At 36.9% G+C, this 25174-nt stretch overlaps 5 protein-coding genes across 7 annotated transcripts; 3 read left to right on the top strand and 2 right to left on the bottom strand.

Moving 5' to 3' along the window:
* Positions 1-21: 21 nt before the first annotated feature.
* On the top strand, positions 22-3596 carry LOC110843482 (glucose dehydrogenase [FAD, quinone]). The gene is made up of 14 exons (XM_035848518.1): positions 22-714; positions 827-1029; positions 1127-1178; positions 1252-1389; positions 1463-1597; positions 1655-1947; positions 2082-2241; positions 2349-2512; positions 2601-2778; positions 2859-2977; positions 3043-3147; positions 3210-3244; positions 3314-3369; positions 3455-3596. Exons 1-14 carry the CDS (start codon positions 555-557, stop codon positions 3493-3495), a joined length of 1839 nt encoding a protein of 612 aa, XP_035704411.1. The 5' UTR covers positions 22-554; the 3' UTR covers positions 3496-3596.
* Positions 3526-12396, bottom strand: LOC110843678 (kinesin-like protein Klp98A). The gene is made up of 34 exons (XM_022089690.2): positions 11853-12396; positions 11552-11754; positions 11453-11484; positions 11323-11360; positions 10984-11110; positions 10798-10904; positions 10605-10637; positions 10373-10522; positions 9985-10211; positions 9867-9916; positions 9708-9778; positions 9521-9620; positions 9387-9435; positions 8980-9103; positions 8776-8904; positions 8574-8669; positions 8315-8507; positions 8187-8231; positions 7971-8100; positions 7769-7895; positions 7600-7689; positions 7335-7508; positions 6885-7154; positions 6607-6807; positions 6276-6502; positions 5765-6149; positions 5648-5670; positions 5386-5553; positions 5161-5277; positions 5040-5088; positions 4881-4965; positions 4740-4771; positions 4477-4668; positions 3526-4409 (listed from the first exon to the last, which is right to left on the bottom strand). The coding sequence occupies exons 2-34, from the start codon at positions 11596-11598 to the stop codon at positions 4200-4202; spliced, it is 4098 nt and encodes a 1365-aa protein (XP_021945382.1). The 5' UTR covers positions 11599-11754; positions 11853-12396; the 3' UTR covers positions 3526-4199.
* An 835-nt stretch (positions 12397-13231) lies between these two features.
* On the top strand, positions 13232-15984 carry LOC110844646 (putative E3 ubiquitin-protein ligase UBR7). Of its 3 annotated transcripts, none has more exons than XM_022090896.2 (11): positions 13232-13365; positions 13506-13571; positions 13765-13907; positions 13981-14123; positions 14217-14277; positions 14354-14493; positions 14579-14603; positions 14700-14811; positions 14912-15186; positions 15298-15469; positions 15597-15984. In XM_022090896.2, the coding sequence occupies exons 2-11, from the start codon at positions 13565-13567 to the stop codon at positions 15749-15751; spliced, it is 1233 nt and encodes a 410-aa protein (XP_021946588.1). In that variant the 5' UTR covers positions 13232-13365; positions 13506-13564; the 3' UTR covers positions 15752-15984. The 3 variants fall into 3 exon arrangements, with proteins under 3 accessions (XP_021946588.1, XP_021946589.1, XP_035704414.1); XM_022090897.2 differs by lacking the exon at positions 13232-13365 and adding an exon at positions 13379-13397; XM_035848521.1 differs by lacking the exon at positions 13232-13365 and having other exon boundaries at positions 13415-13571.
* Positions 15838-18958, bottom strand: LOC110844647 (radial spoke head protein 9 homolog). Its single transcript, XM_022090898.2, has 8 exons — positions 17612-18958; positions 17341-17503; positions 17115-17244; positions 16919-17001; positions 16779-16842; positions 16627-16688; positions 16176-16405; positions 15838-16115 (listed from the first exon to the last, which is right to left on the bottom strand). Exons 1-8 carry the CDS (start codon positions 17836-17838, stop codon positions 16067-16069), a joined length of 1008 nt encoding a protein of 335 aa, XP_021946590.1. The 5' UTR covers positions 17839-18958; the 3' UTR covers positions 15838-16066.
* Positions 18959-20243: 1285 nt separating this feature from the next.
* On the top strand, positions 20244-22459 carry LOC110843481 (piggyBac transposable element-derived protein 4-like). Its single transcript, XM_022089448.1, has 5 exons — positions 20244-20250; positions 20322-20506; positions 20578-20951; positions 21019-21585; positions 21682-22459. Exons 1-5 carry the CDS (start codon positions 20244-20246, stop codon positions 22457-22459), a joined length of 1911 nt encoding a protein of 636 aa, XP_021945140.1.
* The last annotated feature ends 2715 nt before the right edge of the window (positions 22460-25174 follow it).

Raw genomic sequence — 25174 nt, 5'->3', positions numbered from 1 at the left:
CATGTTTTTTTTTTTACTTAAATGGAGCTCAAACGCCTGCAAACAACAATGAAAGCAATTTCGTTTGTTGCAATTACGACTGACGACTGCTGCAACTCACTCGAGTGAAAATCACTAATTGCATGTCAGCACAAAGCATGACAGAAATTTGAGACACACGTATGTATGCACACATAAGCATAAAATAAACAAAAAATTCAACCATTTCAATTTCACATCACTTGACAGTGATAAATACAATACGGCTTACAAATATACATATTTAGGTAGAGTAGTGCAGCACCTACATGCATACATACAGTGCAAGTTGATGCGAAGATGATTATTGAAATTTTTGGGAAATTCTTTTTAATCCATAGCTGTGCCCCTGTTAACTGTTCTCTTTGTTTTACGTGATGGTGGGTAAAAGTTCCTGAGTTTAGTTGCAAATTGAAGTGAATTGGAGAAGTTACGATATAGTAATCGAAAAATAAATTTCATAACGTTAGTCGATAATTTTTTAACCAGTATGTCTGCAAGTATTTTTTCAAACTGTGAGTGACTGGTACTGCACCATGGACATTAATATGCGTGTGGAGAATTTTGTGTCAATGGCTATGCAGGCGTGGGTTAATTTTTTAAGCCACTTTATGGTCATGAACATGTATCTGACAACATTGCCACTGGAGCCCATGAACGCCCGATTTCTTGAGAAGGAGTATGACTTCATCGTGGGTAAGCTGTTTTGAACTTCTAAATAACTATATGCATGTCCAAAGTTGAGATTCTAGTTGAGGCAAAGTGAGACTTTTACGCTTCCTTCTGTAATATAACTGATAACCTCTAGTTGGAGGAGGTTCGGCAGGTGCAGTGATTTCTGCTAGGCTTTCTGAAAATCCAGCAGTCACCGTTTTGCTAATAGAAGCTGGTGGCAATGAGCCTGTTACGTCAACAGTTCCTTGGTTTCATGCCGTTCTACCGGGGTCAGATTTGGACTGGAAGTTTCGGACAGTGCCACAAACTGACATTTTACTCGGATATGAAAACCAGGTGAGTCCAATCCGACTGGTAATTTAATGTGTAGAAGTGTAGTGTACCTGGCAGGATGTTTAGTTATCATTGATCAAGATGCCACTTATCAACACAGGTGTCATTTTGGCCGAGAGGAAAAGTGATTGGTGGAACAAGTTCAATAAACAGTAAAAAAAAATATGCAATTTTGTTCATATCAGAAGAACGAGTTCAACTCCATATTTATTATTTATTTATTAGCAATGATTTACATGAGAGGAAATAAACTAGACTTTGATGCATGGGCAGCACAAGGCAATGATGGGTGGGCGTATGAAGACGTTTTGCCATACTTTAAAAAGGCTGAACATCAAACTGATCCCATTTTAGCTGCTGATAGTAAGAAATGAGGCATACAAATTTTCTCTCGGAAATCCATAAATGATCATGGTTAATAATAATATTTTCGTAGCATACCATCACGGAACCAACGGTCCTTTAATTGTACAAACTCCGAGGCATCGGAGTCCTGTGATGGGTGCGTTTCTCAAAGCTGGAAAATATTTGGGATACGACATTGTTGATCCTAACGGAAGTCATGTTACTGGTACAAAGTCCTAGTAAATAAGTTATTTCTAGATAATAACTTGAATTTTATCTCAAGGGTTCTCCCCATTCCAAATGACAATCAACAAGGGAATCCGATGGTCGACAGCACGTGCATATTTGAAACCTGCAAGTCGACGGACCAATTTACACATTTTTCTTTATTCCCATGTTCACACAGTTTTATTTGATGAGCAAAAACGTGCCATTGGTGTGGAATATGGTGCCAACGGCCTTCGTCACATAGTGTATTGTCGAAAAGAGGTTATTTTATCTGCGGGGACCATAGGCTCCGCTAAAATCTTACTCTTGAGTGGCATTGGTCCTAAGGAGGATCTAGAGGAGATTGGGGTCAGCCTTAAATTTTTGTCGTATAATATGCTCCTAATTTTTTGTGCACTTTCATCTGCATGTCTTTTTGCATAGTGCAAATGGGTTGTCAGATGAAATGGGTACACTTTAATGTGTTATATGCGTGTGAACAGATTTTCCCGAATATCGCGAATTTACAAGTAGGAAAAAATTTGCAAGACCATATGGGGGCATTTGGACTCTCGTGGACTATACGAAAGAAAAAAAGTGCATACTCTTTACTTCCACTTTTTAACCCAATTACGCTAAAAGAGTACACTTTAAAACATACTGGTAAAAACATGCCTGAAAATAAGATTATACGATCATTTTTTCCCATGGAATGTTGGCCTGACTTATATGTATTGTGCATACTGAATGATTTTATTGCTTTCATTGAGGTCCTTTCGGTGAAACAGTGGGGGTCGAAGGAAATGCATTTCTACACAGTCGATATTCTAATAAAAGTACAGATTGGCCAGATCTGCAACTATTTTTCCTTTCTGCGACACCGGCGATCGATGGGGGAGGAGGATTTCAGAAATATTTTGGAGCTACTACAGAAGTGTGTATATGTAACTCTACTTAACTTGTTGCTTTGTGTTTAATTTTCAGTAATTAAGGTTTTTATGAAATTTATAAACATTTATTAGATGATTGAAACTTTCTATCACCCAATAAAATTCAAGGAAGGTTACACAATTGTGCCGATTTTGTTACGTCCCTTTTCTCGTGGTTACATGAAACTTCGGAGTCATCATCCATACGACATGCCAATTATTCAGCCCAACTTTCTCAGCGATCGGAGGGACTTTGATGTACTTTTGGATGGTAAACTTTTTTGCGGCATTGTTGCAAAAATTATATTGTTACACTGAATTAATATCTTGTAACAATGTGTTGTTAATAAGGTCTGAAACATGCAGTAGAGATAGGAAACAGTAAACCCTTCAAAAAATTTGGAATAAGCATGCATCTTGGAGTTTTGCCGAAATGTCCTCACCTCCAACCGGGATCAGACGCTTACTGGGTTTGTATAATATAAAATATAATGTGCTGTGGACTATAACTAACTTTTATGAATATGATTGCTAGGTCTGTTTTCTGCGTCACAATGCTAATACGGAACATCATGTTGCCGGTACTTGCAAAATGGGGCCTGTGCATGATAAGAGTGCTGTGGTAGATCCAGAACTAAAGGTAAAAATAATTTATTGTGAATTGTGTTTAAAAATTCAAGACTAAAAAGAGTATTATTTAAGGTTCATGGAGTAATGGGTTTACGGGTGGCCGATGGGTAAAATTATGAAATTGAATGCACCCAAGGACAGAATAATGTTATCCCTAATTAAAAATTATGTTTCAGATCAATTATGCCGACAGTAGTGAGCGCAAACACGAATGCTGCAATCATTATGATAGGTATTTTAAAATTAATCTTAATTGTAATTAAGTCCCCGAATCAAAGGGTCAATGTGATATAATTTATTTTTATTCCCTATGATAGGTGAAAAAGCTGCAGATTTAATTAAAGGATCGTGGATGTAATTTAAATGTAATAAGGAAAATTATTTAATGTTTTATGAGCATAGAGATTTATTCAATAACTTGCCGTTGAATAAATACATACATGTTTTGGTTCCAATTTAGACCTTTTCGATATATAATTTCTTGTCTATATTCATTTCTTAATGTATATATATATTTTGCATACTCGTAATACAAATAGTAGAGAAAGTACTTACACTTACATATTTAGTAGCAGGAATCATTTAAAGGGCTGAGCAAATTAAGTTGTTTGATTAGGCACTTAACAATAAATGTTATAGGTCGTATATAAACGATATTAATAGTTTATAAATTATTATCAGATCTTTTTCAGATCAACAAATCACCAGAAAGTTGACTAATTAAACCACCAAACAAACAAAACAAAAATTACTTATCAATTTAACGTTAATGATAATAATTATATAAGCTGTAGAAATAACACATTTTGCACATTTCGGTATAATTTCTTGAATGACATCAAACATGACATATCGGTAATTAGTATTGTGACTAGAACAGTGAGTACTTTTAGTCAACCAAAGCAAACACAAAAGATTCGTGTAAAACAATAGAATTTAAATTATGTAATATGTCAAGCAAGAAAAATGCCAATAAAGTGTGGACACCTAGTTGACTTTTTGTTATTCCGAGATTGCATATTTCTTTGGTAGTAGTGACTGGAAGTTGTTGGACAAAGAAGACTACGAAGTTCCAAATACAGTACTCTCGAAAAATCCTTTTTGGAAGAATGGAGAGAAAGCTGTTAATGCGTCTTTCACTCTGATGGAAGGGCAGTTGTGGAGTGGACATGATGAAATTTGAGAACAAGCCTTCAATAAGGATTGAAGAAAGATCTCGAGTAATTTTTGCCTTTCCTTTGCTAATTTTTCTGACCGACTACCAAACCATTTCTTGGGAGGAAATTTGAATTAGTACGCAATCCTCATATTTTACTAATTCTAACGTTTATGTAAATACCTTGGGAGGAAAATGAATGTGTTCAATTCTTGGTCCATATTTTTTCCGCATGTATGAATTTAAATCCCGAAAGCGTTGATATCGGCGAAGAACTGACCATTTTTCATGCGGGGTAACAATAGCCACTTCATATTCAAAGTGTGTACTCGATCCATTTCCCCTCAATACATACGATGGAATTTTAATTGACACCTAATTGTGAAAGTATAATGAAACCAACGTTAATAAAGATGGAAATAAATACTGAGATTGGAAACTATTACCAATTCTGATGGAACATCAAGTGCTCCACCACCTAAAATATCCAAATAAGTAAGTAAGCAATATATTATTATATTGGAATTACATTTCAACCAGGGCCACAAAAAATATCCTGATTATTTCCATATGTATGTATTACATACCTTGGCCAAAAGATGCCCAAACACCAGAGTTCATTGAAATTGACCGAGGTATATTAGTTTGGGGACCATTAGATTCTTCATCCTCCTACAAAGCAGAATAGAACATACAATAGCCAAGCTAGGTATATTTAGATAGCAAAATTTACTAGTGGAAATTACCGATCCTGAACCATTTAAGTGATTTAGTCCCGATGGTAAACTGCTGCGACTTAAAAAAACACTTTAGTGAAACGGAGTAACTATTTTAATTTGATTTTGTTGTGATAAGTAAAACAATTACAGATTGGAAGATCGATTTGTATTTCTGAGAAATACATTGCTCTTTTGTCCATGCTTTAACTGGTCAAATATCTCGAACAGACGTTTTTCTACTTCTTGATCAATCAAAGTTTGGAGGCTATTTAAAATTTAGAAAGATAAAAAAAAATCAGGGAATATTATCTATGCAACACATATACAGTATGAAAATCTAATGCAATCTTATGTATTGGTAATAAACACTCACTCGTCATGATCAGTAACACTGGATTGAACTTCAGAGTCATCCAGTTCACTGTCATTTGCCATAGTTGAATCTTCTGTCTTGTCAAACTCAAACGTAGATTCATCCTCATCGTATCCCAAAAGTCTATGACGACTAGCATTGTCCAGCAATCTTTCAATTTCTAAGTACCTGTTGAAAATAGATTGACCTGTAGCATTTTACCCTTGATTGGACGGTGTTCGAAAAAATATATTGGCAAAAAAATTTTATTTCTCTGTCTTACTTATTTCGAAGTTCCTGAAGCACCTGTCAAATACAAACGAGTGTTGAATTATTATACGAATAAACTCGTAGATGCCCAGTAACTGTGTAAATTAGAAGCATAGAAAAAAATCCTTACAGCCATGTGTCCATTGAGTTCTTCTTTGTCGCAGTCATTTTCCAAACATTCTAGCACGACAGTTTTTTGGTCGTTTACTTGTTCAACAAGTCGTTTCAACTCTAAACCAATGTCCGTTGGGCTCATGTTAAGCGTTAAAGAATTTGAAGTCGATATAAGTTTATGAGCCACTAGATCTGATGTTGCTTTAATAGGACTAATGTCTCCATATTTTGCACTATTTACATCATTATTCCGATCAATTCGATTAGGAGAAGAATCCCTAGTAATCAGTGGCGAAGAGGTCTTTGGAAGTCGTGGTTGTGATGTTGAGAGCCACTCGGCGCTTGTGTCGTTATTTTGGGAAAGATCAGCAATTTTTTCATTCGACGTTGCCAACATCAATCTATGTAAATAGTAGCAGAAATGATTGTACATATTAGTAATACAAATACACTTGCTACGGAATAAAGTAAACTTGAAATATGCATGACAGACTACTAAAGTGAGTAAGTGCAAAAATGAGTATTACTTTTGTTCTTCAGCATCTTCGAAATCTTTTGTGTCACCCGTATTTTCGATTATAGTTTTCAACTTTTGTTTGCTGGTATCAATATGAGCCAATTGTGTTACGATAAGTTTTTCTTGATCCGCAATGAGAGCTAAATCAGATTCTAGCCGACTCATTTTGTCTTCACTTGCCATGATTTTGTCCATACTTTTGTTAACTTCATCTTCCAAGTCCTTACAACTTAAACCCTTTAAAAAATAATATATTTGTAATATTACAGTAATAACAGTAATAGTATTTCAAAATGATACAAATTAATCAAAAATTTAAAAAAGCTGAAAAAAACTCATACATTTTCAAGCAATTTGTCTCTGTACTCCTTTAATAGTTCCGTTGTTTGAAATAAAAGTGATTTTTCATTGTCGAACGCTCTTTCACCTTGATTAATGTCATTCTGTAATTTTTCTGCTTGTTGAGAAAGGTGGTCACGTTGGTTTTCATACTGTAGCTTAATCTCATCGTCAACGCATCCCTTTAGTTTTTCAGAAAATTCCTAAATCATATTAAATTAGCCATATTCTGTTAAGCGGAAAGAAATATCTTATATGTATTAAATATAAACTACTTTACATTTAGCTGGGAAAAAATGCGATTTCTTTGCTCCTCTAAACGGGATACATTATTTATACGCGAGTCTTCTAGCTTTCTAGCCTGTGATGTAAGGTATTCCTGAAATTTTGGTTCGTCCATTCTGAGGATGGGTTTGAGTTCATCTGCAGAACGACCTACTAGCTTTTGCTGCAATTCCAAAGTTACATTTTGGAGAACATTCTCAGCTTGTTCCTGCTTAGCATCTAACTCTGCCCTAAGAGCTTCAACGTTTTGAGCCTCAGTTTCAATCTATGTGTTCATGATATAGACATTTGGTAAGTGTTATGTCACGGCACAGCATTGAGCACAATTTGAAAACGCACGTCCGTTAATGAATCATGCAAAAAGATAAAATTACAAAACAGTTAGGAAATCAAAAATCAAATAATAACAACGTGACTACGTGATAAGCTTCGTTAAGTCACAAACCTGTTCCATCTCTTGATCAATTTCCCATTCTAAAAACTCTCGTCTTTTTTTAAGATCTTTTTCCTTGGATTGTAAGCTGGCCAATGTTTCTTGTTCTTGTTGTTCGAGTCTCTTCCAGTCTTCGGCAAGAATCTTCCGATGTGCCGAGTACTCGGTCTCCAATTTTTTACGTCTCTAAAACCATTTTTCCCAATTATTCACAAATTGCAGAATTATCCTCTTTCTGAAAATCCAAAACCACTAAAAACACATATATGAAACGTACATCTTCAAGGTCTTTCTGAGCTAATTGTATCACTGAACTCTTGTTTAGCTGCTCGGCTTTCCAGGCTTCCTCTTTTTCTGCTTGTAGAAGCTGTTGACACACATTTAGAGTGTTTTTAGATAAAATAATATAATTATGATTAGTATTAGTAGGTATTATATTTTTGTACTTGGTAACTCTGTTTCTGCTCTTCTAGTAACTTTTTTTGTTCAACCAAAAGCTGACTTTCCTTCTGCAAACGAGCTTCTTCAGCTTCTAATTGACGACGCTTTTCTTCCAAAATAGTATTTTCTTCTCTGAAACATGAAAATGTATCAGATTATTTTACTATCAACTTTAATTTATCACTATAAAATTTATGCAATACTAACCCCATTGCAGAAATACTAAGCGAACCGTCCAAAACCAAATCGGTCGCAGATCTACTTAGAAAGGACAGTCTACTTAGATTTACGTTTGAACGACTACCTTCCTTTCTCATTTTTTCTGCTTCGGCTGGATCTGTATTTAAGGTAAATTAGAATCAAATTACAATCTAAATAAACAGTAAATAAATAGCATTTTAAAAATATTATATATATTTGTACCATTGTATCGAAACATATTCGTTCGTCCAAGTAGTAAAACACAACCTGTAACCAACCGACACACATCAGTTTGTATGAGGTAAATATTATCAGTCTGATTTTGTTTGCTTAGTTATGCATTTTCCTACCTTGAAATAAACGAGTAGGCTTATCTACAGTTTGTCCGTTGACTGAACAAACTGAAGCCCCATTTGGGACCAAAGTCGCCATTCCGTTTTCTAGCATGATACTACAATGTTGGGATTCTAGACCCTGGCCTTTTAAACTGATGTCATGATTATTTGTATTGTTTTCATCTGAACCGATTTTAGTTTCTCCTTCCTGAAATCCAAAGAAAAAAAATCAAAACTACAATATTTATAATTTAATTAATTAATTAATGCTTACTTTGAGGTGATATAATGTGATTCCAGTGCTGTGCAGATCATCATCAATGCCAATCAAGTGAGGCATCTGAGAATCTAAAATTACTCCAGGTCCAGCCTGATCAAAAAAAATTTCACGTTCAACATTTGTTAGTTTCAACTGTAATTGGCGTAATTGCAATAAAAATTAATGTATGAAAAATTGAAGTAATAATTTTAAATACCTTCCGTAATGTCAAATCTTTTTGTTCCATGAGAATTTTCTGAGTCTCCTTCCACTTGTCGGTCCATTCTTCCGTGAGGGATTTTTCTTTCGCTTCTTTCTTTTGAAGTTCTGCCAGAACGTCGGATGGCTATAAAAATTAAACACATTACATATTCGAACTCCATACGAATAATATGAATGTTCAAGAAAAAGGCATACATACATCGTCACTTCCTAGCATCGACTTTAACTTTTGAATTTCATTCCTCAGGTCACGGATTAACTTAACATTTGGATCTTCATTGATGGTGGGTTTGTTTATAATATTTTTCGCTCTATTTGCATACCTGCAGTTAAAAATCAATCCTGATTTGGTTAAGTGAGTCAAACGTTAACATGATAAATCAGAAGAAATTATTAAATCTCGTGGAAAATGGTCAATGTTAGTCGATCTTCAAGAATTTAGTCGTGCGTCTTCAGGTCTATAATATGTGAACAGATTTCCGATTTGTTCGCATATTAATTCTAATTATGGCAAATAAATATGTACTTGCTGATGTGAGAATTAAATAGGAAGTATCACGAAAGTTTTAATCAAGGGAAGAATTATAATCATAACAGATTTTTTACCGTAGTGTGCTCAGAGTTTCTGCATAATTACAGTCCGCAGGAGAAATAGCTACAACAAAAATTTAAATTAGCATATTGTATGATTTAATTCACTGAATTTATTTTTTCCACATTTTTAAACTTAACAAACATACTTGCTATGCATATGGTCTTTGCATTTCCACCGAGGGAGTCCTTGAGCAACCAGGTTAAAACGGAATCACGATATGGAATGAAGACCTTCTTTGCCTGAGTCTGTATATACATACACATCATATACTGTTAGTTGTAATTACAAAAATTTGCGTTGATTTTATCGTTCAAGTTCTAATAACTTCCTACCTGGGATTGAGAAGCATCGGCTAAGGCCGAAATCACAGAACCCAACGTTACCAGCGACTTATTAATGTGAGCTGTTCATGAACAAAGGGTACAATGTGAGCTTACAAGTTGTGTGCCTAAAATTTTGTAAAAAATATTTAAATACAATAGATAACTTACCTCCCTCTTTAAGTCGTTGCCCCGTAGCACCAGATGCATCTGCTCTCTCGCTAAAAAAAAGAATGTGCATTTACACGTGTGTATGGGAAATTTGTAAACAAATTGAAATTGTATATACCTTCCTGCGAGATCTACTAAATGAACTTTTGAAACAGTTTCCGAAGGCATGTCACCTACAAAGCTGGCTTGGATAAACGTCATTGTAAAAATTGCATGACTTCTACTGCTAACGTCATTCATATTTGTGCAGGCCGTAGTTCTCGCGGAATTTCCAGTAGACATTAATCCAACGATATCATCGTAGTCCATTACTAAGTGTTTGGAAAGGCCTTGTACATATGGTCCCTGTTTGAAAGGGAAATACAAAAGGACAAATGAATAGTGTGCATAGAGAGCTAAGTAATAGCAATTCTTCTACTCAGCAACATAAGATGTTGATGCTTCGATAGTGTTTATATAAATTTAGGTACTTTAACTATGCACTAGTAAAGGCTATGGAAAATTACCTGTCTTGGATGCTCACGAACTTTGAGGCTATGAGTCTGATTTCCTCTTAGAAGGTCTTTCACCCTTTCGTTGTAAATTTCTAAATAACTAACTTCTGTTCGATATGTAGTTCCTTTTTCTTTCCCTTGGTGCATTCGCTTGAACATGTCCTGCGAGTACATATAAATGATAAATCGGATTGAAAGTTAATACATATTGCGTTCAAATTGTTAGAAGCAAGTGCAGGTTTACCTTGCATATTCTTGGAATTAGGCCCTGTGCCTCCTAATAAAAAATATTTCATCTTTAGTCAGTTTACTACTTAGATCAGAGGGGACTACTAAAATAGGAATGCTTTCTAAGGGAGATGCAGAATTGCAGATCCCATCAAGAACCCAGCAGATGTAATATCTTACTAGTTAAAACATTCAATTCAGCTACTTACCTCAGACCCCATCATGGTGTGAGTTTTCCCACTTCCTGTTTGTCCGTATGCAAATACGCAGGCGTTGTACCCTTCAAAAGCATTATGGACCACATCCATACCAAGGTCTGCAGAAAGAATTAAAGTGCAAGTCTTCACTCACCACTTATGACTATTTAGTTACATATAGCTATGCTATTTACGCACCTTCAAACACTTGTTCTTGAGATGCAAAATGTTCATCGTTTTCATCGTAAGACCAATAAGAAAAGTCGAATGTAAAATCTTTGTACTTTTCACGAGCTGCTTCGCCCTCCAGTTTTGATGCAGCCACCTAAGCAGAGTAATAATTAGTGACAACAGTGCCATTACGGCGGATATTTATTTATTTATTTTCAACTTTTCATCTGATGACCTAGATATTTCAAACTTGTGAGTCCACCATCAAAAACAATTTTTTGTAAATATATACCCGCCGTAATATAACATAAATTCCTATAAAAGCTAAAACCAATCATATCTATAATTATTGCCATATTTAAATACCTTGTGATTGCATATACGAGTCTTTTTGCCTTCCATTTCTATATAAAAATAAATTAACCAATTAACTATTATGCTTATATTCACCAATTCACCATCATATCATTTTGCAAAAGTAAATTGAATAACTTACCAATAATTGGATGAGCTGCCATTGATATCTCTCTAAAATAAAATATTATAACGATATTTATGTAAAATTTGACGCCAATATATGAATCTTGATACTAACCTCTGGTTCAAGGGCCGAACCCTTACAGCAACCTTGACAGTTGCCATTTTATTTTATCAGACCTACTTAAAGGCAATTAGAGAAGTAGAGATTATTTAAATCAGATCTTTGAGTAAAGCAGATCTCTCATATCACATCACATCCCTTCACAAACTACACATCACTGATGTGACATCAGTTCGAAGTTCATCAAAAAATTGATCCTGTAGAATAAAAAAACGATAAAACATTTAAAAAATACAATATTCGTCAGCATTTGCAGCCTTATTTAATTTATATACCATACGTCAAATTTGTTTACCATTTCGAAGAATTCAAACATGTGATTATAAAAAAAACTATGATTGCTGTCGTGTATTATTTCAACTAAGAAAACACGTACTCTTCATATTAATTCAAAATCCAATTGCTCAAATTCTTGACTGTTGACTGTTCCTACTATCGCTCATTATGTAATGTTGCGAAAAATTCGATTTGCGAAATAGTCTTTCACACTCAACCAAATAAACTCAAGTTCAACAACGTGAGACGTGAGCTGATTGAGAAGAGGACTGACTATATTAGCCATCCACTAAAGTAATGAAAGCGTTACATACAACAGTTTTTAGGTTAAGTTTTTGAGGTAATTAAACCATCACTAAACAAAACATTAAGAAGGATGCTAACTCAAATTTAGATAGATGCGTAAAACAGATTCTTTTTAAATGCTGCTGATTGGTGAAGGAAGAGAGAACTTCTTAAAAGATAACCTGACTCATCCTAAAAAGAATATATGGGGAATCCCCATTGGGGATGACTCCCTCTTTGCATTTTGTATTCTTCCTTTCTTCACAGTTTACATTACTTATGTGAATATGACACCAAAAAAAAACAAAAATTTTACTAATATGAAATGTCCTGAATTTTTGGAAAACTACATAAGAACAAAAAGCAGTTTCAACTGTATTAATTTGTATTATGTTAGTGTGCAATATTAAGTTTAAAAAATTCTATTGTAAGACGACAAGAGTATATGTTTCAATACAGATTACTTGTATATGATAAATTATAAATAAATTGTTTAGCATCATGTTAGTATGTTACCTACATACTTACTTATGTATGAAGGTCTATCCATGGATCTAAAGGGTCTATCACATGATTCACTTCAATGAATGTGTCAATTTGTGTACACTTATTAATTATGTAGTTTGTTGCACAAGTGAATAGAACTCCACAAATTGTCACAAATTGTTACGAATTGAAGGGCAAAGAAACGGCGTGGTGCCTTACTGAAATACAAACAAGTCTGAAGCCTATGATCAGTGTTATATTACTACCAAATAGTGAATGTTATTCATGGCATTCATTCATACATACGAATATTTTGTGATGATGATTTTGATGATGTCATTTTATGACTGGTACTAACAATTTTATTTGCCAACAATGCCAGCCCATGCCACAGTTATGTTATGCATGTATAATAAGCATTATGTTGTATAGAACTTAAACTATAAACCATTACGAGAAAATGGTACGAGATTGCCAATCTCAGATAATATCCTTTGGACTGTTATTTAATAATAAATATCGTACTTTGTGGGATAAAAGTCTAGGCAAAATATATCTGCACCACTGACAATGCTGGGTTTGCAAAATTGTTCATGCAGAAGATTGTCGAGTTTTGCAGCAGCTTCCGTCGTCATGTATAACATCTTACAATGCCCAGAATGAAGCGGGAGTGCGAGAGACTTCGAGCGCACAACTTTTGTCCCTAAACAAAAACAGAAATTGATTCCGTTTGCAGTCTAGAATCTGGATATTGCAGATCCGTCAGTTTTTTAGACTCTCCGTTTTTTGCAAGGTCCTGAATTTTACTTAGTTACGTGTCTACATAACTAAGTAAAATTCAGGACCTTGGTTTTTTGTATAAAAATAATCACTAACTTGAATTAATTTGGCCGTTTATCAGTCTCACCTATTCTCTAAACATTTCAAACTTGTGTGTACTGGAAACATTCGAATTTAATTATGGCAGGTAAGATTGATTTCACTATTAATTAAACGCTTTTCACTTCACTTTTTCGTCCTTATTTTGTACTTTCTTTATGAAAGCCCTGTGTATTAGACATTGCACATTATATTTTGATACGAATTATAATTCAAATATCGTATAGTTATTAGGAAAAGTTAAATAGATTTATGCAACATTTTCTCGATTGTTTGATTAGACGGTGGACCCTCGTCATCGGAAGTGAAAGAGGACGAGGAAGTGGTAACCCTTGGGGAGGCATTGGAGGCATATGAAGAACTGGGGAAGTTATCAAATGCGGTGCTCGGAGCCTCCGATCCGCTCAATTGCTCCTATTCCAAGGTTTCGTACTTTCAATTTGAACTTGTATGTATTAAACCATGTTTTAAAAATTGGGCATGCAAATAATTAATAGGGCTACTTGAAACGTCAAGCCCTTTATGCTTGCTTAACATGCAATCCAAAAAATGCTCCACATTTCCAGCAAGGAGGAGTTTGTTTGGCGTGCAGCTACAAATGCCATGACGGACATGAATTGGTAGAACTATACACAAAGCGGTACGTATTGCAATCATTTTGTGAAAATTCTTTAATGTACCGATTTTAGTGAGGACGAGTATAGCTAATTGAGAAGTATTATGTTACAATTAGAAATTTTCGGTGTGATTGTGGAAACAAAAAGTTTCCCGATAACCCTTGCACTCTGCAAAAGGTAATTAGTTATATCTATTTAAGGCTAGTAGGTTTATTACGATGCAGCACTTCATGTTGAATTGTTGATCTTTAAGGATAAGGAGGAATATAACGAAAAGAATGTATATTCCCAAAACTTTTCTGGATTGTACTGCACATGTCACAGACCTTATCCCGATCCGGACGAATCTGCAGAAATGGATGGCGGCCCAGGACCTATGATTCAATGCATTGTGTAAGTCAGTAATTGAATTGTATCTGTGTAATAAAGTATATATTCTGCAAATCGATGATTATTTTTCTGATGACGATTTTTTTAGCTGTGAGGATTGGTACCATTCTGAGGTAGTTTATGTACATATTTATTTATTTGAATGCAATTTGACTATAATCACCAGTATTAATAATAATTTATTACTATGCATATTTTTATACGTTCAGCATGTCATGCCTGTTGGGTTTGACTACGAAGATATAGAGCAAGCGGTGGAATTGATTTGTGCTGGTTGTACACCTAAATTGAACTTTCTGGCCTTTTATGGAGAGTTGCAAGGTATTGGAATGCTATCTTTTTAACTGCTGCTAGTTGTTTGTTTATTGATTATTTATAACTTGATGAAATCTAATCTGCAAATTGTTTTATTATTTATCAGTCAAACCCAGCAATTCCGCTTCGGCAGAGGTTGTGGAGGACTCGAACGCCAAAAACATTATAACCAACGGGGAAGAACCCAGTAAGCATGAATCACCTTCAAACAGCCAGGACAGCGGAGTTTCATCGTTACCGGAAACTGAAACAAAATCTTCAATTAATCCAAATGCATGTCCACTGACAGACACTTCTTGTCAAGCAGAGATGAAACCGGGAAATGGAACAATGTGGCAAGATGGTTGGCGCAAAAAGCTTTGTCGGTGTGACTCTTGCAAGGTATCGATAATGTCAATTAAATAAAGTATTATCAGTTGCCATAAATGGTTCAACGTATGTACGTACATACATCTAAAGATTATATTTCACAATGTCGTAATGTTTTCGTAGGCGATATACGACGCTGGAGGAGTTTCATTTCTTTTAGACGAGGAGGATACCATTGAAAATTATGAAGCTGCTGGGCAGGCTAAATTGGACTCTGAAATGGTTCGAGCAGAAGAATCATTCACTCGACAAATGAATGAAATGGGTCATGTTGGTCAGATTGAATTGATTTCAGGTAATTTTCATTTTATTTAAAAAATTATGATTATATATACTTACTCTTATGGTACGTATATACATTCAACATCAAATACATAGTTGTTTGTTATGATAAAATGCATACTGATAATAATATAAAACAGGATACAACAATATGAAGGAAGCACTGAAGGATTTTCTCGAAGAATTTGCTAATAATGGAAAGGTTGTTCAAGAAAAAGACGTGCAAGAATTTTTTGAAAATTTAAGAGCAACCAAACGCCCACGTTTAGACTTGGGTGGGAATAATCAGTTTTAAGGCTCTTGTATACATCGAGGTTAGATCCACCTATGCCACTGGAACACAACACTTGCAACGTCAAAATAAGATTGTGATTTTTTTAGTGTGGCTTTTTATCTGCCCAATAATTCGTTGATGATGAGAATGAAAAATATTAACATGCAAAAAAAAATAAATACCAGCAGTATCTTCCAACCAGCAGTTCTGAATGTTGCTAAAGTCAGTATATTAGCAAAAAATCTATGACTGACCCCAAAAATATCTTAATAAAATGATTCATCTCATTGATCATGAAAAAGTTGGGTTGAGACGATATGATTATATTATTTCTGTTCAGTTTCCTTCCTCCTCTTCATCCATTAACTCTTGTGGAACGTATGGCCTGGTTAACATAAACTAGATCAGAGTTGTTCTCGATAGATCGAAATATCATTTTGAATACCTCCCATCTGGACCCGACTCGTATGGAAAGTCGCCACCTTCTCCTGGCATTTCTGCAGTTTCTTTTCCCATGTCAAATTGATAGTCCCCACCACCTTCAACAACAGATGCTTTTATAGCCCTTGGTGGAGGAAGAATCATGAAGGGGACGTCCCAATTCTTTTTCCCTGTCCCGATGTAGATGAAACCGTAGCGTGGCGTGTCCATTACGTGGTATGCGACAAATCCTGGCTGTAAATTAATTCACATACATTATGAATAACATGTTTAGGAATCGTGTTGTACACTAAATCGTAGATTGAACAAAAAGACCGTTCCACGGATTGTCTCAAGTAGCTTAAGACTATAAACATTTGGGGAATCAACGTCGAAACTACTTTTTGAAATTTATGTGGTATGTAGATAACTAAATGTACTCATGGATGGTAAATAATATGAGAGCTTGAGGTTACCCAGTACAAGGATCGTGCAAAAACCGTGGTTTCCAAACTGTCCATCTGTAAACTCCAGCAACCTGATACAAAAAGCATGCAAATCTCTTTAAATATTTAGCCCAATCAATATTCCATCACCCGTAATTGGAAAAACTCTGCCGTCTCTGTACCGATCGGAAGGTCACATGCGATAGAATCCAAGAAATCCAAACTTAAATTGTAATCTGCACGAACCTAGAAATACAAATATCTAGACATTAGACATTACTTTTGTGTATTCGATATTTTGTTTTATGCATGAACTGCTGACCACAATATTTCGGTCCCACGGGTTTTCCGGTCGGCGAAGATGGTAGTAAGAGTGAAACTGGGTTGCGTTGACTTTTGGCACTCCTTAGTAAAACTCATTCATTTATTATATGCACAAATTATTTATGCATGTGAGTGCATATTCCTACATAGTTTACACTTTTTTATCATGTTTGATATTTGAACTATTATATTACCTTCAAAGAGTTTGTTTTCAGTAACTAAGCCATTTACGCTTTTGATTAGAGCACCCCTGGGAATAATTGCCACCTCGTTCATAATCCCAGCAATGGTGGCTCCAAGACGCTCTTCCTCCTTAATTGTCACCTATTCATTCATTATAAATACTTGTTCAGAATTATTCGCTTATACATAATTTGACTATCATATTTTGCTTAAAAAAATGCGTAATAAATAATGTACCCAATCATCCCCTTCCATGATTTCATCCTGGTTATCTGGGACAATGTCAGTCTCACTGTCTGCCGTAGGATCTCCAATGAAATGACCCCTACAAGCGAGACCCAATTCTATGTTCCCAGCATTCGGCAAGGGTAACATGACCCAATCGATCCCCATGTTGATACTATACGATTAAGTATATATAAGTAATTGATATTAACAGGCCTTCATGTTTTCAAGGATATACAAAGTAGCCATGTATTTGATGTATTATAATAAATGGATATATTACCTGTAAAAATATGCACGATCTTTGATGTAGTCTTTTCCGATTCCGCACACAAAATAATAATCTCTCTCGGTGCCACAGATTTTTCCCAAAAAGTGGACGTAATTGAACTTGTTGTCTTGCTGAAGAATTGTCAGTGAGGATTGGATAGCAACTCTCTGTTCAACAGAAAAGACCGTTCCAGTCGACGCCAAGTAGTCCAGGGCAAAATTCATTCCACGCCAATCCATCTCGTTCTTGTCTTTGTTCCGGCGACAGATTGCCAAAAAATTTGCCACTCACTCACTCACGCTTCGGCACTATAGGTAGGACAATTGCAGGACAATTTAAATTTTTGAACAATTATAGGTGGGCACAATTCAAGATTGCTTGACAATTTATCAGAATACAAGGTTACGACAGTTGCTTCGATAGCCTCAAAAACCTCCATTTTTGAAGTGCTAATTATTTGGCCCGTCGCTAACGGTAATTAAAGCACAAAAATTTCTAACAGAACGCCGAAATAGCCGATTTCACATTTACAACTGCACTGATTCTTGTATCCATGGTTAAAAAATTAATTCGTGGGATGTGATGTGAGTGCACACTGGTTCCAAAAGGTACCAAGGTTTTCGAAAATTGAAGTTTTTTCATCGTCGAAGTAAGCATCGTGAAGACTGTGAAGAGACGAAGTTGCAGTTGGCATGTAGATTATTACAAAAATTATCACATAGTGGCAGTAGTGAAGGGTTCCCAAACGTTTCACTCTCTGATTGACAAGAGTTACATGAATTTATGTCAACTTTTAATTTATTCATAAATTACTACCAAACCCAGCCTTATATTTGCAGCTTTATAATTTTACATGTTATTTTAACATAATTAATTGGCCCTGTGTCCCTTCCCATGATGTCGCAATCGAAAAACTGACCTCAGATTCGAAATCAGCGACCAAAAAACTATAAGAATCGACATTTACCCAACCTCAACAACGTTGAAATAATTAACTATTAACCAGTTGCCTCCCAAGCATGTCATGTGGCGCACAAACCGTCGCTAAGGGCCCAAGTACATCAAAGTCACGTGCTCCTTGAACGGTAACCATGCGCCCAAATACATCAAAGTCGTGTGCTCCGACTGCGGTAACCATGCGCCCAAGCACATCAATGGGTGATATGAATAAAACCAGGGAAATCCTTTTTCCGAAAAAATTGAGGAGAATGCCCCAATATAGATGAATAAAAATTTGGGCATTTGCTTTTCCCCGAGGGAAAGGAAAAAGGGAATAGCTTTTCCCTCAACCTCAAGATTTTCCCTGGAGACGGGGATTTTCGTATGAATAAAACCAAGGTGAAAGCCTTTCCTTCAGGCAATCTCCCCAAAAAATACCGATCAGCTACTATGCTGACCCCAACTAACAAAATTAGCAATAAAACTTAGTTTTTAAGCATCTGTTGTACTTTTTATGAATGTTGGACACTAGTTGGACATGTTAGGGCTTTGAAACTCACAAAACCAGATTTATCGACAAAAATATAGATTTTTATTTGCTATCGACATCGAAAAAATGTATTTTATATTTTCATTGAAAACCTGAAAATATTTTCTGAAATATTTTTAAATTCAGATTTCGGCCAACTGGTCATGCTACCGGTATCGCGCAAGTTGCATATAAATGTTGAAAATTTTCCAAGATTCTAATTAAATTCTGCTTTCGCTCATTTATTCGCCGTTTAAGGGTCCATTGCATGTGGGTTTTGAGTTTGAATGTTTGTGTCTCAACTTTCCATTCCTCCATATAAATGGCGATTTTGAAACCCATTCATCGTCGTGCATATTTTACAAAAAGGGAGGTTTCAAAATTCGAAAATTTTTAGCTTTATACAAAGTTAGGAGGTTAGAATTTTAGTATTTTTCCTGGTTAGGAAATTTTTGAAAATCTATAAAAAATTCAAAAATGAGTTTGATCTTGAATATTATAAAATAACTGTATGGGACAATAATCGTAAAAGAGTTTTTAAATTCCGAGAACAATTTGATTTTTGGCGAGCATTTGAAGGTGGTTTTTTCCAGGTTAGTCTGAGTGAGTTTGGAGGGTGTTCAAAAAATCAAAAATAGATTAAATTAAATACACTTATATACAACAAAACAACGCTGAAATTTCCTTGATTTTTGCAATTCTGAGATGCGCCGATACCGAATTTTAGCCTTTTTAGCGAACATCACAAACCAGTGGGGGTCATTGGGGGACATTTCTTTAAGAATTTGATCAAAATCATGGTCAGAGAAATTTTTGAAATGCATTTGTGTTCGTTGCGATGGTATTATTTTAATTACATGTAATTGAAGTCAGGGGATTTGCCCGAAACCAAGGGGATTTGCCTGGCGAGAAAGGTAAAAGTTTATTCATACGAAAAGGAGCAATAGCCTTGACCTGTGAGACTTTCCCTCAGGCAAATGCCTTTCCCTTTTCCCGTTTCCTTGGAGGATTTCCCTGGTTTTATTCATACCAGTAAATGTCATGTAATTCCAAAAACAAAATTTTCCGCCCGAGCACATCAAAGTCGTGTAATTCCAAAATAAATTCTGTGCAAATTTCTAAATAGCTGTAGTTTTTTTTGGAGCTTGTATATTACAATTGTATAGCTCTTCAGGCATGTCTGGTAAGTATTTATCATCGACAAGCATATATATAAATATATATCCAATTTTCTCACACTTGAAAATACGACAGACAGTGAAGACGACGAATTTTCCTTGGGTCAGTTCTCAGATTACGACTCCGATGAGGAATTCTTGCTACATGAACACAACGACGACGATGACGAGAACATGATCAACTTTCCGGAAGATGAAGATGAAGAAGGCGCGGATGTAGATTCTGAGGACGAGTTGGGTGACCTCGATGAACACCCCGATGTACGTATATTATTTGTACATATGTATATTCCTAAATAATTTTATTTTCCCCAAATTGATTCATATTTCAGACTAATGTTATCCGCTACCGTAAAAATGTCCCATTTTCACCACAAGTTAGTGATTATGAGGATCCAGGGGAATTTCTAAAGCCGGATTTTGGGGTCACGATGGAATCTACTGCTCTAGAGATTCTACAAAAATTCTTGGACCCCGAAATTTTGGATGAAATTGTCCTTCAGACCAATGTTTATGTTCAACAACAAAGACGGGCGAATCGAAATACAATGAAGGATTGGTCTCCAGTGAATGGGGAAGAAATATGGCAATTCTTCTCTCTGGTGATGATGATGGGGCTGGTTATCAAGCCGGAGATCAAGGACTACTGGTCCACAGACTCGATGTTTTCTACCCCATTTTTCGGTCAGGTAATATCAAGGAATAGGTATATACAACAATAAAATACAATAAATACTTATGTACACTAGTTATCATACCTATTTGCCTACTAGATTTGAGTCAATCCTTCGGGGATTCCATCTTGTGGATAATGACACCGTCCCACCCAACAATAAAGATCGGTATATAAAGTTTGGGAGTTTTATGGACAAGTTATTCCAAAATTTCCGCAAAGCAATAAATTTGGGATCATTTCTCACGGTGGATGAAACTTTGCTCTCGTTCAAAGGGAGGTTATCTTTCAAGCAGTATTTAAAAGACAAGAGAGCCAGATTTGGAATGAAGCTATATCTCCTCTGCGATTCGGCTAGCAGATTTGTCCTCAAAGCTCTTCCTTACCAAGGAAGAACTACCAAAATAGAGAATTCAAGCTGGATTCAAGAACTTGGATTTGGTGGCGCTACTGTGATGACTCTTCTTCATGGCTATTTTAACAAATTTCATAGAATCACTATCGACAATTGGTTCGTGTCTCCGATCTTGGCATTGCGATTGAAGCAACTTGGTACGTACATACTTGGCACCGTACAGAAAAGAAGAAAGCTGATACCAAAATGGACGGACAAATTAGCAAAGGGACAAGTTGCGACTTATTCTTCTTCAGACATTTTAGTGGAACGGTACGTTTTTGTAAATTTACCAATAAAACAATACAATAAACCGGATGTCAAATTTTCAGCAGAATGACGTGAAGAATTTCATTTCATGATTTTTAGGTGGTCTGACCGGAGAGAAGTGATAATGCTGAACACATTTATGGGACACCGAATGGAAGAAATCACAACCACAAACCCCAACAACAACCGAGAGAAACCATCAACTGTTCTCGTTTATAATGCGACAATGGGCGCTGTGGATAACGTCGACAGAGTCACCAAGCCATTCACATCTGTCCGCAAATCCTTCAAATGGTACAGGAAAGTATTCTTCTACTTCTTGGACATAGCAATTTACAATTCTCACATCATTCACTCTTCTTTCCGGCCAACGAAGGAACACTCAAGTTATAAAGATTTTGTACGAATTATAATCAAAGAAATATTAGAAAAATATCCACCACAACGTCTATCATTGGGGAGGAAGTCCAACACCCAGTCGGAACGGCGAATCGGCACCCACTTTCCAGAAAAGATGTTAGAAGATAATGTCTCCGTCTTCCGGGATTGCCACCTATGCTGTTTGGAAGGCAAAAGGCGCACCACAGCTTTCAGATGTGAAACGTGTCTGAAGTTTTTCTGCATAAAGAGCACAGACTCGTGTTTCAAGAGATTTCACACGCTTTCGAAATTACCCGTCAAAAGGAAGCGATCTAGCGCCAATGCATCTTCAGCATCGACGAGTCAAAGCATTATGTACCAATCAGTACCTCGGTCTGAAACTGACTCTGAAATTGGATTAGGATTCGGTGAGGCGAATGAAGTGAGATTTCAAGAAGCGGATTTTGAATCAAATGTTGTAGTAATGGAGGAGGAGGAAGAACTGTTTTCCATTTAAAATGTGAAATTACTTGTGATTGTGCGAAAATATTTAGCCGAACTATGAATAAGTTTGTGAAATTTTATAATTTATGATTTATAGTTGTTTTGCCGAGTTTTTCCGGCCTATATTCGAATTGGCTATCATGATGTTGTATGGTGTTTTATTGTGAAAAAAATTGCTTCGCGGCATAAGTAATGATAATTAAAATGATTTCCACATATCATATTATCAGTATCACCCTTGCATTAATTTGGGCTATAGCGTACTTGTCAGCATTTCATATCTTGGGTCGCATTGAAAATACTTCTCCAAGAAAAGTGGTACAAAGATCACGAAATTCGAAGCCTTATCTTGGGGGCTTAGCAACTATTTTATGGCTTCAAATGTGGCAGGCAACTGGTTAATAATGAATTATTTGTAACAATTGTAAACACGGAAGAGGCCACTTATCTCAGGTGCTATTAATATACAGGGTGGTTAAAATGTCACGCTACAATGGAAAATTTTTCGATGGGAAAAATTCGTAAATTTCCATTAGTTACGAAATTTTGTCTCTAAAATTCAACATTTCAAGAATTTCGTCATCAGAGTTCCATCAGTTTTGATAATAATTTTATAAAAAATCTCAACCAAAAATCTTGTAACTAATGGAGATTTAGGGATTTTTCCCATCGAAAAATTTTCCATTGTAGCGTGACATTTAAACCACCCTGTACATAGGCTATTAATAGCACCAAGTCATACAGTATGACTGGGTGCTATTTATAGCAGATCTTTCACCGGGTGCTATTTATAGCAGAACTTTCACCGGGTGCTATTTATAGCAGAACTTTCACCGCCCTCCGGAGGGTATAAAAGGAGCTGCACCAGAAATTTTTGTCAGTCTGCGGGAGGAGCTCGTGGGGGACGTATCCCTGGGTGAGCTCCCCATTGCAGCTGCGCCCCTGGACCGCCCTGCCTCTCTGGGGAGTCGGGTCCACCCGTGGTTTGTCCCACAGCCCCGACTCTCTTCCCGTTGGAGGGGTGGTCCGGGGGAGCAACGCTGCAAGGGGAGAGCCTTACGGGAAGGTCCCCCCTCCAATGCTCCTCCCACCAAGCAGGCTCACCGGGTGGGGAGCCGGCGGGGCTTGCCAAAAGTGCGGGTGGCGCTTGGCAAGTGAGAGGGGCTCTCTACCTCCAACCCTTGGGTGACGCCGCTCTTTAGCGATACCTCCCCTTGGGGCCGACCGGGTTCCCGAGTTCGAAGCCTTAATGGGGGCCGATTTACGGGTGCGCTCCCACCTCGTAAGGCGAGGGTCAGACGGGCCCCCTAGGGGAACGCGGTTGCAGAGGCGGTGACGTGGGCAGGGCTTTCCCGGTCGGTGGAGGTAGACCCCCCATGCGCCTCAGGGCGCGAGTGGGGGCCCGCCCGCGTGGAGCACGAGGGAGCGACGTGCTCTGGAAACGCTCTTCTCAGGGCGGCCAACAGCTCCCCCCCTTATAAATGCAGGGCATGGCGACAACCTTTGTCGCCATGCCATAACTTCGCTATTTCTCGGCCGATTTGCATGAAATTAAGCACAACGCTTCTTATTGGTGTTGTCGACATGTCGCAAAATCACACCCGCCGCACACCACCTTGTTTTCGCCAAATTTCGTCGCCATGCCAGAACTTCACCATTTTTCGTCCGATTTGCATGAAATTTAGCAAAAAGCTTCTTATTGGTGTTGTTGACATGTCGCAAGGTCCCACCCGCTGCCACCCCCTTGTTTTCGCCAAATATCGTCGCCATGCCAGAATTTCGCCATTTCTCGTCCGATTTGCATGAAATTTAGCAAAAGGCTTCTTATTGGTGTTATCGACATGTCGCAAGGTCCCACCCGTCGCCACCACCTTGTTTTCGCCAAATTTCGTCGCCATGCCATAATTTCGCCATTTCTCGTCCGATTTGCATAAAACTTCGACAGAGACTTCTTTTTGGTGTTATCGACATGTCGCAAGGTCACACCCGCCGCCACCACCTTGTTTTCGCCAAACTTCGTCGCCATGCCATAATTTCGCCATTTCTCGTCCGATTTGCATGAAACTTCGACAGAGACTTCTTTTTGGTGTTATCGACATGTCGCAAGGTCACACTCATCGCCACCACCTTGTTTTCGCCAAATATCGTCGACATGCCATAACTTACCCATTTTTCGTCAGATTTCCATCAAACTTCGACAGAGACTTCTTATTGGTGTTGTTGACATGTCGCAAGGTCCCAACCACCGCCACCCCCTTGTTTTCGCCAAATTTCGTCGCCATGCCATAATTTCGCCATTTCTCGTCCGATTTGCATGAAATTTGGCACAAAGCTTCTTATTTGTGTTGTTCACATGTCGCAAGGTCCCATTCATGATCATACCCATGCTCAAATTTGACAGGTACAGGAAGTCTATCCTTCAGATAAGCAACGTCAACCGGTGCACAACCGGCAATGTTGTGCAGATAAAGATCCATTGCCTCATTAATCTGCCTTTGAATCACCAAGTCTGATCCACCACGATAATTGAAAAATTGTCCGGGCTGTGCATTTTGAGCAATTTGTACGAGTACTTCCTATTGATCATCAATGGACGAACCGGATAGCACCCAAATCCTTATCAAGCAACATTTCAGTAATCAGTCGTCGTTCCTAAAACAAGAAAGAAGTTTTTTAGGCGTCGAAGCAATTGTCGCAACCTTGTAATTATTACTAAAGTTGTCAAGCA

Source organism: Folsomia candida, unplaced genomic scaffold (assembly GCF_002217175.1).
Source record: "Folsomia candida strain VU population unplaced genomic scaffold, ASM221717v1 Fcan01_Sc002, whole genome shotgun sequence".
NCBI classification, from domain to species: domain Eukaryota; kingdom Metazoa; phylum Arthropoda; class Collembola; order Entomobryomorpha; family Isotomidae; genus Folsomia; species Folsomia candida.
Note: the sequence above shows the minus strand (reverse complement) of the source record. Positions and strands in the feature narration are given on the sequence as shown.

Excerpts from the sequence above, each read along its gene's own strand:
- LOC110844646 (XM_022090896.2), top strand. Across the intron at positions 14,278-14,353 it reads ACCCTTGCACTCTGCAAAAG|GATAAGGAGGAATATAACGA; the intron begins GTAATTAGTTAT and ends TTGATCTTTAAG. Across the intron at positions 15,470-15,596 it reads TCAGATTGAATTGATTTCAG|GATACAACAATATGAAGGAA; the intron begins GTAATTTTCATT and ends AATATAAAACAG.
- LOC110844647 (XM_022090898.2), bottom strand. The coding sequence starts at position 17,838 with ATGGATTGGCGTGGAATGAATTTTGCCCTGGACTACTTGGCGTCGACT. Across the intron at positions 17,245-17,340 it reads TCATGGAAGGGGATGATTGG|GTGACAATTAAGGAGGAAGA; the intron begins GTACATTATTTA and ends ATGAATGAATAG. Across the intron at positions 17,002-17,114 it reads TGAAAACAAACTCTTTGAAG|GAGTGCCAAAAGTCAACGCA; the intron begins GTAATATAATAG and ends AGTTTTACTAAG.
- LOC110843678 (XM_022089690.2), bottom strand. The coding sequence starts at position 11,598 with ATGGCAACTGTCAAGGTTGCTGTAAGGGTTCGGCCCTTGAACCAGAG. Across the intron at positions 10,212-10,372 it reads TTCGTGAGCATCCAAGACAG|GGACCATATGTACAAGGCCT; the intron begins GTAATTTTCCAT and ends CCTTTCAAACAG. Across the intron at positions 7,155-7,334 it reads TTGATCAAGAGATGGAACAG|ATTGAAACTGAGGCTCAAAA; the intron begins GTTTGTGACTTA and ends ATGAACACATAG.
- LOC110843481 (XM_022089448.1), top strand. Across the intron at positions 20,507-20,577 it reads ACCTCGATGAACACCCCGAT|ACTAATGTTATCCGCTACCG; the intron begins GTACGTATATTA and ends TTCATATTTCAG. Across the intron at positions 21,586-21,681 it reads TCAGACATTTTAGTGGAACG|GTGGTCTGACCGGAGAGAAG; the intron begins GTACGTTTTTGT and ends CATGATTTTTAG.
- LOC110843482 (XM_035848518.1), top strand. The coding sequence starts at position 555 with ATGGACATTAATATGCGTGTGGAGAATTTTGTGTCAATGGCTATGCAG. Across the intron at positions 715-826 it reads GGAGTATGACTTCATCGTGG|TTGGAGGAGGTTCGGCAGGT; the intron begins GTAAGCTGTTTT and ends GATAACCTCTAG. Across the intron at positions 3,245-3,313 it reads GGTTTACGGGTGGCCGATGG|ATCAATTATGCCGACAGTAG; the intron begins GTAAAATTATGA and ends ATTATGTTTCAG.